The sequence below is a fragment of the Scylla paramamosain genome, chromosome 17 (genome assembly GCF_035594125.1).
Source record: "Scylla paramamosain isolate STU-SP2022 chromosome 17, ASM3559412v1, whole genome shotgun sequence".
In the NCBI taxonomy this organism is placed as follows: domain Eukaryota; kingdom Metazoa; phylum Arthropoda; class Malacostraca; order Decapoda; family Portunidae; genus Scylla; species Scylla paramamosain.
In genome coordinates this window covers 485,265-499,113 of record NC_087167.1, presented here as the reverse complement: position 1 = coordinate 499,113, position 13,849 = coordinate 485,265, and the positions used below count along the sequence as shown (strand labels likewise).

Below are 13,849 nucleotides of genomic sequence, written 5' to 3'. Positions count from 1 at the left end.
AACACTATAAAACTGCGAAGAAAAATATGAACATCAGTATGGAAGAAATAAGGAAGACTACATGAGCAGCACTAAAAAAGGTTTACAGAGAAGTAAGGAGGCCTCCTCATTCAAGCAACAAATAATTTTCAGCAAGTAACACACACACACACTATACATTCAACCTAGAGGCAGTGATTGAAATGAAGTTGATCACATTAAAAAGCGATGGCTGAAAGATAAATGTAAGAATAAAGACAATAGTGAGCTATAGCATGAGGTACGGCAGTGAAAAGTGAACCAACAAGTCAGTGAATCCTCCTTATAGGCGCTCATAAACTCAGCAGCTGATGTCCAAATGAACCAGTGGAAGTATTTTATTATGCTATGTATCCAAGTTAGGTGCAAGTTTTAGAACATAAGAACATAAGAAATAAGGGAAGCTGTAAGAAGTGACCAGGCTTACACATGGCAGTCCCTATATGAAATATACCTACCTATTTCCACCTATCATCCCCATCCATAAACCCATCTAATCTTCTCTTAAAGCTCCCTAATGTCTCAGCACTAGCAACATGATTACTGAGTCCATTCCACTCATCTACCACTCTATTTGAGAACCAATTTCTTCCTATCTCTTTCTTAAACCTAGATTTAAGTTTTCATCCATTGATTACCTGGTGGCAGTAAATATTCCCTTTCTTAACTGCTGCATCGTAACTCAGTCTCCTTCTCAAGTTCTTTTACACCTTTATAACTTGGTCTTCCTCCTGAGGTTTTTTACACCTTCATCACTCCTTTCTTTCCTTATTCTAGGATCCTCATAGCTTACTCATCATATATTCCCATCATATCATATAGTCTACCAGCTTTCTTTTAGCCTTTATTATTCATTCATCTTTTCTGCTTCTGTAATTCTCACTCACTTGAATTGCATTGCCTCCAGTTGGTCTGATTAAGTTATATGATTTTTCCATTCAGCTGATTGCTTGCCACCATATGATTCATAATTGAGTATTGTACTTTTATTGTAATTTTTGTGTAATGTAATGGTTTGAATCTTGATGTATGGCTTCCTTAGATATGACAACAAACAAAGGGGATGGTTATAGTTTACAATAAAATTTCTTTGTTGTTTCTCAAGCAACAAAGTAACTCTTGCATGTAGATGTCTGCTGATTTATGTGTCATGAACATAAGTGGGATCTTTTATTTGTGTGGACATTCTTGGCTTATAATACCAGTAGGTAGTTCTTCACTATTTGTGGAGTTGTAGAAGCTTGACCTCCATCCATAGTGGTGCAGGAAGGATTTTTTAATTATGCCTTTGCATAAGCTTAATTGACCTCCCAGGTATCCCCAGTGTGATTGCTGTCAAAGACAAAGTTGACTGGAAACATAAGTATTTTACAGCCATTCTGTGATTGCTTGAAAAAGTGGCAAATAGCAGACTTCCAGCAATTAAACTCAGGTGACAGGTCATCACATACAAATCCTAATCTTTCAGCCATCACCTTCTCTGACTTGCTTCCTTTTGTCTTTGAAACATCTGCCAATCACATCAGTTCCCCATCCTTCAACTTACTTTGCCTCCAGTCAGTAGTGTGCATGGGCAAGCTGGTCCTTTTTCTTAATTTATACTATTCTTCCTCCTTTCTCATAATGGTGATAGGCACTTCTAATATTAAGCTCCTTCAAGATGCTGTCCATATGTTAAACAAGACATGACAAAATCAGGATTAATGCAAAGAGATGGTTCTTACTTGTGTTGGTCTTGATTTTCCACCATTTCTTTAAGGTCTCACCATTATGATTCTACAAACTGTGTAAACACAGGGGTTTTGTTGCTCAGATTAGCTTGGAAATGTTTTCGGTATTATGTCCAATGAAAGGAAAGCACTGAACCACTAAAGAGAAGGTACTAACTCAATAATAGCACAACTACATGGGATGAACTTGACCACAAGACTAAAGTAATACACCTAATGTCAGAAGTAGTAATATACCTTGCTCAGTTGATAAAGGATTCCCTTCTATTTTAAGCTTCAGTGTGCCATGGTTCACTGTGTTAACAAAACATGAATGCCACATGAATAAGTCATCATAAGCTAAAAATAAGCAGAAGAGTCTTTGAGATTGATTACAACCATAAATAAATCAAGAATTACATGCTCTTATTGGTTACATCAGGTAGTCATAGGCTTTAGTTAAGGTTCTGTGGGGCATTGTTGTGTGGTGGTAAAGGCTGCTCATCACATACAGTAGCAAATAGTCTGGCACTGCTGGCAACTACTCTGTTCTTGACATATCAGATAAAAGCATTTATTACTGTAATTGTTGCCAAAAAAATTATTGTATTAAATGCCATTGATATTCTAGTGATATTCTCAATGAAGTTCTATCTTCATGACCTACTTACATTTTCTTCATATCCTTGTGCTTTACCATGAATTACAGAGATCTTATGAGTAACTTTTTCCATGTGAGCCTCTACCTGTCATGCCAGACTATTAATTATCATAACACAAGTTAATGTTGCTTTGCTGTGATAGGAACACTTCAGGACACCATCCCATCAGATGAGATGAGGTGGGGAACCTTCTATCAAGGCTACATCACTACTAATGCATGTACAACTGCTCTTCATTCCTTGTTATTATGCATGACCATTCCATCTTGTTCCATAGATATCCCTCGTGCATCTGACACCCTTGTCACGCATTCTATCCACTCCCCTTATGGCCTTCTCCTTACTGTAATGCCTCTCATATTTAATTCAGTTATTTTCACAGTTGCTCTTCTTCCATTCTATCTGTGTCCAAACCTGCTCTCCTTGATCAGCCAACTCTCCAACCAGTGCTAATTCTTAATACTTTCTCATTCTTCACTCCATTTTTATGCATTACTCCACATGTTCTTTAGATGGCTCAGCTTAGTTGCATTCAATTTCCTGCTCTCATAAAATGCAGTTCTACCACTACTCTGTTATACAACCTTCTTTTTTTTTATACTAATTCTAACCACTCTATTGGTACAACACCCTACTTGTATTCCTGACAGTCTTGGAGATAACCCCAACATTCTTGACCTTTTCCTAACATCTAATCCTGCTTATGTTGTTACCCTCTCTTCTCTGTTGGGCTCCTCCGATCACAATCTCATATTTCTATCTTGTCTTATCGCTTCAACCCCTCCTCAAAATCCTTCTGAGCAGAGGTGCCTCTGGTGTTTTGCCTCTGCTTGTTGGGGGGACCTGAGGAGGTATTTTGCTGATTTTCCTTGGAATGACTACTGCTTTCATGTCAGAGACCCGTCTCTGTGTGCTGAGCGCATAACAGAGGCGATAGTTTCTGGCATGGAGGCATACATTCCTCACCCTTTTTCTTGACCTAAACCTTCCAAACCTTGGTTTAAAACAGCCTATTCTCATGCTATACATGATAGAGAGGTAGCCCACAAGAGGTACCTGAGTCTTCCATCACCAGAATCTCATGCACTTTATATTTCTACCTGGAATCATGCCAAGTCTATTCTCCAACTAGCAAAAAAACTCCTTCATTAAAAGAAAGTTTCAAAATCTTTCAAGATCTAACTCCCCTCATGACTTCTGTCACTTAGCCAAATACATTTCCAATAACTTTGCTTCTTCTTCTCTCCCTCTTTATTTCAACCAGATGGCACCACTGCTATCACATCTGTCTCTAAAGCTGAACTCTTCACTCAGACCTTTGCTAAAAACTCTACCTTGGATGGATGATCAAGGCTTGTTCCTCCTTCTCCTCCACCCCCTGACTACTTCATGCTACCTATTAAAATTCTTCAGTGATGTTTTCCATGCCTTCACTAGCCTAAATCCTCAGAAGACTTATGGACCTGATGGAGTCCTTCCTGTTGTTCTCCGAAACTGTGCCTCCATGCTTGCATCTTGCCTAGTCAAACTCTTTCAACTCTGTCAACATCTACCTTTCCTTCTTGCTGGAAGTTTGCTTACATTCAGAATGTTCCTTAAAAGAGTGACCATTCTAATCCCTCAAACTACCATCCTATTGCTTTAATTTCCTACCCATCTGAACTTTTTAATTTATCCTCAACAGGAAGATTCTTATACATCTATCACTTCACAACCTTCTATCTGATTGCCAGTATGGGTTCCCTCAGGGCCATTCTACTGGTGATCTGGCTTTCCTTACTGAGTCTTGGTCTTCCTCTTTTAGAGATTCTGGTGAAACCTTTGCAGCTGCCTTAGACATATCAAAAGCTTTTGATAAGAGTCTGGCACAAAGCTTTGATTTCCAAACTACCCTCCTACAGCTTCTATCCTTCTCTCTGTAACTTCACCTCAAGTTTCTGTTCTCATCATTCTATTGCTGCTGTGGTAGACAATCACTGTTCTTCTCTTAAATCTATTAACAGTTGTGTTTATCAGGGTTCTGTCCTGTTACCCACTCTTCCTATTATTCATCAATGATCTTCTAAAGTAAACTTCTTGTCCTATCCACTCCTATGCTGATGATACCACCTTGCACTTTTCCACGTCTTTTTATAGACATCCAACCCTTCAAAAAGTAAACAGTTCATGCAGGGAAGCCACAGAATACCTGACTTCTGATCTCTAAAATTTCAGAATGGGACAACAAACCTGATATTGTTCAGTGCCTCAAAAACTCAATTCCTCCATCAGTCAACTCGACACAACCTTCCAGACAACAATCCTCTCTTCTTCAATGACACTTAACTGTTCTACATTGAACTTCCTTAGTCTGTTCTTTTCTTATAATCTAAACTGGAAACTTCACATCTCATCTCTGCTAAAACAGCTTCTATGAAGTTAGGCATCTGAGATGTCTCCGCCAGTTTTTCTCATGCCCCCCAGCTGCTAACTCTGTACGAGGGTCTTATCTGTATGTATGGAGTATGCTTCACATGTATGTGGGGTTTCCACTCATAGTGCTCTTTTAGACAGGATGGAATCAAAAGCTTTTCATCTCATCAACTCCTCTCCTCTAACTGTCTTCAGCCTGTCTCATCATTGCAATGTTGCATCTCTTGCTATCTTCTACTATTTTCATGCTAACTGCTCTTCTGATCTTGCTAACTGCATGCCTCCCCTTCTCCCCACTGCCTCACTGCACAAGACTTTCTTCTTTCTCTCACTCCTATCCTGTCCACCTCTTTAATGCAAGAGTTAACCAGTATCCTCAATCATTCATCTCTTTCTCTGGTTAACTCTGGAACTCCCTGTCTGCTTCTGTATTTCAACCTTCCTATGACTTGAACTCCTTCAAGAGGGAGGTTTCAAGACACTTATCCTTCAATTTTTGATTACCACTTTGGACCCTATTCAGGAATTGTGATCTCAGAGGGCTATTTTTTTTTTTTTGGGGGGGGTGAGTTTTGTTGCTCTTGGCTGGTGTCCCTCCTACATAAAAAAAAAAAAAATTCTTTCCACATCTTTCTTTCTTCATTCCTATTAGACTTCACCACTACATCTATTCGTCCACCTCTAGCAACATACAACTTCAAACACTCAAAACAGTCCACCTCCTCAAGCAACTCAGCCTCCTACCATCCTATACTGCATTACTTAACTCTCTCCAATCCCATACCCAAAAAAGGTGTTAGATTTAGGTAACATTTTAAGTCAGACTGGACTTGAATTTGATCCCATGAATCACTACACCACTACACAAGCAGCATTTCTTGACCTACAAAACTATGAATGATATGGCACCATTTCTCTGTTACATAATTTTATTCTGTTCTTATTCTCCCATGAACGAGAAGGTACCACTGTTATTGCTAGGGCTGAGTAAAATTTTGTTTAATTGATTAATTATATTTCATATACATTTCACTGTGAAATATTTGTATATATATACATTTATTAGCAAGGATAAGCTATTCAAGCATAAATTAAGAAGACACAAGATCCCCTTCCTGTTTTTAAATTGGCCACTTCCACTGTCCCTCAGGAGGCTCCTGTACCAGGGGCTCCCAAGGCTTCCAGTCAAGCATTTTCCGTGCCAGTGTTAACTCCCCTTCTGCCTGTTTGATAACTTCTTCCAGCTGACCTGCATTTAATGCTTTCTCTAACTTTTCTCTGTCAGGTTCCTGTAAAGAAATACAGATTTTAAGCAATACTGAGCAAACATCACTGTTAGCCTTTGTTTCCTTTGTACAAAAACATAACTCAGACCAGACATAAGACTGAAAGCCTCAGATTACAATAAAGTTAATTAAATACAAACACTTATATGAACCATTTATGGTTAAAGATGGAAACAACTGAACAAAAAAATCATTACGGCATCCAGTGTATCAGCATCACAGCTTGCCAGCAAAACTTCATAGCAAGAATCTGAATTTCCATCAAAACCCACGGTTGGCATTAAAAAAAACACAAAAATAAAGTCTGTGTTTTTTTTATATTTTACATATCAAAATTTAGTTCTATATCATATTGATAAATAAGGTCTATACACATATATATACATAAAAAATGTAAAAGTAGTCAAGCCTGACAGTTGATTTCCTGTACAGTACAAGTTAACACAGGCTTTGTCCAACTGGACCAACCTGTATCAACATGACCTAAACAAGTGCCTGTTCTTCATTAATAGAAAGTGTCAAAATCTTTCAAGATCTAACTCCCCTTGTTTGACACAACACTTGTCAAACTGGCTTCCCTGTGAGAAAGTGGAAGAGAAAAGCCAGCGTCACACTATGCAGCAATGCCACTTTGTGAAAACACACAAATAAATGAAAGGTATTTCACTACTATGTCACTGCCACATCAGCCACACAGTGCTGCATCATGATGCAGTGGTGCCCCACCACTGAACTGCTGTGCCACGCCAGATGTGAGGACAAAACACTCACACAGTTCTAGGCATTAGGGTGGTGCTGCATCACTGCAGAGAGTAACAATGGCCAAAGAGGCATGCATGGCAGGAAACTTGAGTCACAATGATGGCTGGTATATCTATGTCTGAATATTGAAAAGTCCGGTTATTGAGCCTCTGGATAATGGAGGGATTACTGTATTTCTGAAAACAATATCAGAGTAATAAAAAAAGTAATTGAATTTGCTAATGCATTTACAGTTTTAGTCTAAACCTTTTCTTTTAATTCTTCTACAAGAGAAAGATTCAAACTCTCTGTAATTCTGGACATGGTGATCTCATACATACTGTTTTCACGTAGTTGAATCTTTCTGTGATAGTCTGTTCCGTGTACTTGCGATACGATGCATCTGGGGGCATCTTCTGTAGACACCTGAGGATCTTGCCATACAGGACACTTAGTGTGTGGTGGGGCTGGGCATCCACTGCCAGACCAGTCAGACCGGTCACCTGCAAGAAGACAGTGGCATGATGCGGTGATCTTTCAAATAAATTGGTAATCAAGGACATTAACTTTGATTTCCATGTCTACGCACACAGGTTAAGCAGGGAAAAAGTCTTGAGTTAAATGCCTAGTGGTCTTCATCAGGCTGCAATAACTGATAGACACAAGGCTTTTTCCTCTTAGCCTTACACATGAAAAGCTCCTTTCTTTGTGGATGACTGCTAATGTCAGAAGCGAGTGTGATGCATAATAATGGCTTGGACACTACGTAAAACATGTATGAACCAGATCCCGTGCTGTTATGAAATTTGTGAGCACTGGCTTGGAAATTACCAAATCATCAAAAATGATAATTCAAAAAGTGTGTAAAGCAGAGGAAAAGTGAGTGTTTGGTCCCATGACAGAGGATCCAAAAAGCTGTTGCTCTTCAGTGTGAAAAGAGAAATGCTGACACACACACTTATTATACAGCATCATTTTCTCCCAGGAAAAAACAATTTACCTTGGTGAGTAGCATGTTTAATACTTTAAAGTTAAATAAAAGTATAATCACTGTAGTATTGTTTATAAACTATGTAAAAATAAAATGTTCCTTCCACAGCATGGCAGACTCACATTTGGAGATTGCTCGGCAGGATTAAGCTATGACACTTCATCTAGATGAAAATAATTTTAACATAATTAGTTCAGCAATACAATAGGTGCCCCTGTGCTCCCGTGTGGTTGTGGCACTTTGGTTTGGGTCATTACAAAGCTTCCCACTTGGGTCGTGTATGTATATTGAACTAAGGAGCTATTTTACAGAAAATTTACCTTACTGACTAAAACTTGGATATTTCACTAATTTTAAACTCATCAACCCAGTTCACATAAGAAAGTATTTAGAAGCAATTTATATAACTGAGTACATAAAAAAACTCATTTGATAGAGTGGGCCCATATATATATAAACCAGTGGTTCTCAACTGGCGGGGGTGCAGACACTCTCCCAAGGGGGCGCAAACACTGGACGGGAGGGGAAAAAAATAACAGAAATCATGGACTCACTGGCTATTAGTACAAAGGAGATGCAGCTGTCTGTCTGTCTATCTACCTATGGTGAAGCAGGGAGGAGGGAGGCCCCTAACTGCATTGAAACAGTTTTTGGGGAGCCCAGCTTGCAAAAGGTTGAGAACCCCTGATATAAACCATATAGGACCATTTAAATGGCAGAAGGAGCCAATAGAAGGAAGTGTAATAGCATATAGAAACACTCACATATCAGCAATAGTATAAAGAATTACTGATAAGTAGACTAGGGTAGCAATGTACCTTTTTTTAATACCATATAGAATTACCCAATAACAAACAGCTAATAAGAGGAAATGTAACAGCACATCACAGCAGACAGAATTACTCATAAGAAGTGGACCCAGATAGCAATGTACTTCCGTTCAGTAATAGTATATAGCACTTAAATAACAATATAGCCAACAAAATTAAATGAAATTGCACGACACTAACACAACAGCAATGGCACACTGGATTACTGATGAAAAGCAAACCCAGATGACAATGTACTTTTTCTTCAATAAAGGCATACAGGAAAGCTGCGAAAAGTACCAAGGAACACCAAGTATGAGAGCTCAGTTAACACTATGATCAGCTCTGAGTTATACCAGAGAAGCACAAAACACCGGTCACTGCTTTCACCATTATGAGAATCGTAATAACCATTTATATCCATTACAGTGACTGTTCGCGTGCTCCGACAGTCACACGGGTTACAGAGAGCAATAATATTCCCATGGCAGGGGGCTAGGAAAGATTAAAGTGAGCAGAGGCGTCTTACCAGCTTCTTGGTCGCCATGTTTACCTCAGGAGCTCATTTGACTCTCCCGGCCTGCTATCCCTCCCTCCCTCTCCCTTCTCTCTTTCACATTTCATATATTATATTTCAGCTTCCTTAGTCCAATTTTCGTTTTATCTCATTAGTTTCGATGTTTATTTTATCGATTTATTATCAAATGAAGGATTTTTATGATCATATTGTGTTTTCGTTGCAGTTAGGTTCTCATTTTATTAATATAAATTGTTATTACCTCTTCTTACGTTCTTTCCCTATCAATGACTGCATATTCCATTTCCGACACTGACAGGGAAAAAAGTAAGCGAGAGAGAGAGAGAGAGAGAGAGAGAGAGAGAGAGAGAGAGAGAGAGAGAGAGAGAGAGAGAGAGAGAGAGAGAGAGAGAGAGAGAGAGAGAGAGAGAGAGACTCGATTAACACTCACAAAAATTCGATTAACCATATCTGTGGATTTTGAAAATAGTCCTTATGAGAGTCCAAAGAGTTTCAGAATGCAAGCCCAGTGTTCCGGGGTTGTTGCAAATGAGCATAACGGGGATGAATAGAATATTATTTAATATTTGGAAATTTGTTTGGTTTTTGGTGCCTCGAGTTTTGAGACACTAGAAAAATTGACTAAAAGAGAGTGATACTGTAATTTAAATGGTGTACTATATACTGTCGTTAACTCCTGCTCATACAACACTCATACATTATTAACAGGTGGTATAAATCTAAGCCTCTCGTGCCAGTCTTGTGTCATTCATTCCTTACAGTGACTTTGTATCTCAGGGTTGTTTTCATGTGTGTCTCCTAAATGTGTTCCAATCCATACTCTCTCAAAGTCTCTTTCGCCAACTTGACTTAAACCCTTTCAAGAGGAAGGCTCCAAGACACTTCTCATAATTTTTGCTATGTTCCTTTGTACTCTTTTAGGAACTGGCACCTTCAATGGACCTTTACTTTTTCCCTTTAGCCAGATTTCCTCTTACAAATCATTAGAAAATACAATGATTCTTTATTTTGTTCCATTTCCAAGTTATCCGTTTCACTTTCAGTCTTATTCGTCTGTACCATACAAAGCATCTATATTATACTTGGAACAGCCATACTCTTCTATATTTCTTGCAACACCTACATCCCAGTGTGGCTGTTCGAGTTTCATGTGTAGAACGAGGCACATAATTTGTTCCCAATCCTAGTCCCACTTCCAAGGCAACCCACCCCATTGGTTCACTGTACTAATCCTACCCGCCCATTGTTTCTTCATATCCATTCTGTGTCTTTCATATCTTTAACTGTTAGTAGAACATCGTAATACAATCATGTACATTTTATATGCATTGGTGAGTTCAGATGGATGTGATATAGACTCTGGGTCATATTCGTAAACGCTTCAGCTTCTTATTGACTGACTTTGTAAGGCTTTTCAAGGGTGATTTAACGAGTGAAATGATAGTTCTACAAAAATTCTGCACCATGATAGGAAAATTACCCATCAGAACCCGCCTGACCATCCTTCTGGTCTTTGAAAACAGTGCTTTTATAAAACTGAGAGCTTTTTTTTCAAATGCGAGTGTGATCTGTCCCGAGACAGATCGAAAAATAAATGAGTATTATGACTGCCAGCAATTTGTAGGATTACTTCTGTAGCATGTAGCAGTTTTGTGATGAACACACACACACACACACACACACACACACATGGAAAAAAAAATCTGATCATAAAGTTACTAATTGTTTGAAGGATGTATCTTTATTATTTATTTACAACGCAAGTAAATAAAGACTGTGTCGGCCAGAGCCCCGCCCAGCGATAGGACCACACACCTGAGCAGTCCGCGAGCAGGGGAGCTACGAACAGAATGCACAAAGGTCCTCGCTCCCCTGCTGGCTTCAGACTTCGCCCACCTAAGGTTTCCGGCGACGTCATCATAAACAGGCTGCTGCAGGTGACTGGACACTACCGTCGACATGGCTTCCAAAGGCCGCTCAGCTCAGTAACATCATTATGCGTTGAGTAGGAAGTTAATGTCCTCCTTGATGCTGCCAGAGGTTATAACGGAGGGGTGGTAGCGGACGTAAGGCTTTCCGTTTTTGTCGATCAGGAACTTTTCAAAGTTCCAGTAGATGTCATTCACCCTGAGGGGCTCGTAGAAGAGGCTTGACGAGAAGGTGGAGTCAGTGTACTGACAGGCACTCTGCACGAAGAAAAAAGAATGTCAAAATATCTCCATTGTCTTCTACTTATTTTAAATTGTATCATTACTATGAGTTTTACTCGCACTACAATCACTTAACTTTCTGTTCATTCTGTCATTCCTTCTGGGTTATCATCCCACCACCATAAACTGGCTTGAAAGAGTGATTGAAACAAGTATCTTCTTGAACAGATGAGCCAGACTTACCTTAAGGAATGTGAAAATGGAGTTTTCGTCCTTCCCATTGACATCAGTCTTCTTAAAGAGTGTCATCTTGGGCTCAAAACCTCCACCGGGACGCACGTATTTGATCCCGTTCATAATTTCGGAGGCAGTTACCCCTGGCTCTTGCTGTGAAGCGAAGCACAGACGAGCAGAACAGGAGTGAGGTGGTAAAGGAAGGAGGAAATACAATCACTATCATATTAGATGAAGTATCGCTGCAATACAGCGGCACTACATTCATTACAGGAATTAATTTGTTGGATAAGCACCCATTGTTTCACTATTTCATATTAAAACTGAATGCCAAGAAGAAAATCTCACCAAATTGAACTGGTTGCATGGAAAGCCAAGGATGACGAAGTCTTCATCAACATAATACTCCGCCAGTGCATTCATTTGGTTGTATGAGGGAATGGTGAGCCCTCAGTAGGTGGCCACGTTGACCACCATCACTACCTAAAAACAACAAAATTATTCTCTGAAAGGAAGGACGAAGGTGAGGCAAGAGGGAATAAGGAAAAGTCAAACATGCACCACCTTGCACAACCCTGAGAGTGCAGGACATACCTTGCCTCGATACTCCTCAAAGGCAACGGTGTGTGAACCGTTTAGTGTTTTGGCAGAGAACTGATAAAAATCACCCTCTACTTCACCGCATTCCCTGCGGGAAGTGATCGTTGAGGCCGCCGGGCCCAGGAGGGCCGCGGCAGCCACCAGCGGTAATAGACGCGCCATGGCAAGTGTCGAATGGCGGTGTGGAACAAGTGTTATGTAGCCCACGAGATGCTGATTCAGGATGAAGAGTAGGAAAAATAATAATAATAAAAAAAAAAAACTTATGACACAAGACCGCATGTTGATAACTGCTGAGCTTGGGAACGAACACATGTTACGCAGGTTACAAAATCACATGCTTCACGTTGACAAAGCGATAGCGCGAATATCATAAACTTTCGTGTCTTATAATCATAACTCTGATAATAGTGCAATAATATGAACATTCGTTTTGTTATTAAATAAATACTTAAGAGAGAGAGAGAGAGAGAGAGAGAGAGAGAGAGAGAGAGAGAGAGAGAGAGAGAGAGAACACGCTGGCCTATGGTTTAACATCACAAAGGTAGCGAACTTTTTGCGTCACAAGTCTTGACGTACATAGTTCAGGACGTGCTGTCCTGCCCAGCACGGCGACGAGAATCTTGGCGTTGGCTCTGAACATTTGCAGCTTCTCGAGAAATGGCGTCACGGAGCAAAGTAGCAGCAAGCAGCGATAGCTACTGGAGACTGGAAGTAAGGGAAAGTAAGGCAAAGCATGAGAAGAGAAGAAAATAAAAGTGAGATCGGATTATTTTTCTGCCGGTGGAGCAATTAGTTCATGGGAAGTCTCCCATTGCAGGACACGTAATTATTGGTTGCGCCACGATGATTTCCAGGACACAGCCCAGCTCGTGCGGCAACCATGTCCAACAGAGGCGGCCATACTCCTGGGAAAGTTGTTCAAGCACCTGTGTCATCCTTTGTGTTAGGTCGCGATTTTAAAACTATTACGACTATTATATTTCTTTTTCGAATAAATAATGGCAAAGTTAGGAATGAGGACGCCAACACTTAAATGCGGTCACATTAGAGGACGAGGCACTTGAATTACTAGGCCTATGGAGAGAATGAAGAGGCCTACTAGGATGAAAGTCAGAAAAAGGACATCTGTGTTCCTTTAATCTGTACGAGCACCACGTGCTGTTGCCGGCACACCCTTTATGTAACACTTGTACATTTTAAGTTATTATATTATTTGACTTATTGATTCTCTCTCTCTCTCTCTCTCTCTCTCTCTCTCTCTCTCTCTCTCTCTCTCTCTCTCTCTCTCTCTCTCTCTGACGTCTTTTTACTTATTTATTTATTTATTTTTTCGTTCGTGTTTGAAATATTCACTTTTTATATACACATTCTATAGCTCATTTGATCTTTTTATTCGTTTTTCTTTTTATTTTAGTGACGTTTGTATATATATTTTTTTTCGTAATTTTAATATGAATTTGCTGTGTTTATATCAAGTTTTCTCCAGATCCTGTATTTTGATCTCGTTTGATCAATTGGTCCGTATTTCTCCTTTGAATCAGGTCATGTTTCTTGCGATGCCATATAATGTATTTACTTGACATCCACTTTCGAAAGCTGCAAACTCCTCTGTGAGACGGTGTTGCCGAGATGGTGCTTGCATCGTTATGTGGAAAGCAGGGAAGAAATAGTTAGAAGAGATTTTTGACTTGTTTAT

The 13,849-nt window shown here is 39.6% G+C and overlaps 2 protein-coding genes across 3 annotated transcripts; both read right to left on the bottom strand.

The window, feature by feature from the left end:
- Window positions 1–5,794: 5,794 nt before the first annotated feature.
- On the bottom strand, window positions 5,795–9,224 carry LOC135108282 (NADH dehydrogenase [ubiquinone] 1 alpha subcomplex subunit 5-like). Of its 2 annotated transcripts, none has more exons than XM_064019067.1 (3): window positions 9,158–9,224; window positions 7,170–7,331; window positions 5,795–6,090 (listed from the first exon to the last, which is right to left on the bottom strand). In XM_064019067.1, the coding sequence occupies exons 1-3, from the start codon at window positions 9,173–9,175 to the stop codon at window positions 5,923–5,925; spliced, it is 348 nt and encodes a 115-aa protein (XP_063875137.1). In that variant the 5' UTR covers window positions 9,176–9,224; the 3' UTR covers window positions 5,795–5,922. The 2 variants fall into 2 exon arrangements, with proteins under 2 accessions (XP_063875137.1, XP_063875138.1); XM_064019068.1 differs by lacking the exon at window positions 9,158–9,224 and adding an exon at window positions 9,040–9,062.
- A 1,664-nt stretch (window positions 9,225–10,888) lies between these two features.
- On the bottom strand, window positions 10,889–12,343 carry LOC135108281 (glutathione peroxidase-like). The gene is made up of 4 exons (XM_064019066.1): window positions 12,145–12,343; window positions 11,899–12,033; window positions 11,560–11,703; window positions 10,889–11,352 (listed from the first exon to the last, which is right to left on the bottom strand). Exons 1-4 carry the CDS (start codon window positions 12,310–12,312, stop codon window positions 11,161–11,163), a joined length of 639 nt encoding a protein of 212 aa, XP_063875136.1. The 5' UTR covers window positions 12,313–12,343; the 3' UTR covers window positions 10,889–11,160.
- Between the last annotated feature and the right edge of the window lie 1,506 nt (window positions 12,344–13,849).

Bases quoted from the DNA above. Each gene is read 5' to 3' on its own strand.
- LOC135108282 (XM_064019067.1), bottom strand. The intron at 6,091-7,169 runs GTATGTATGAGA...ATTTCTTTACAG, and splicing joins GATTCAACTACGTGAAAACA to GAACCTGACAGAGAAAAGTT.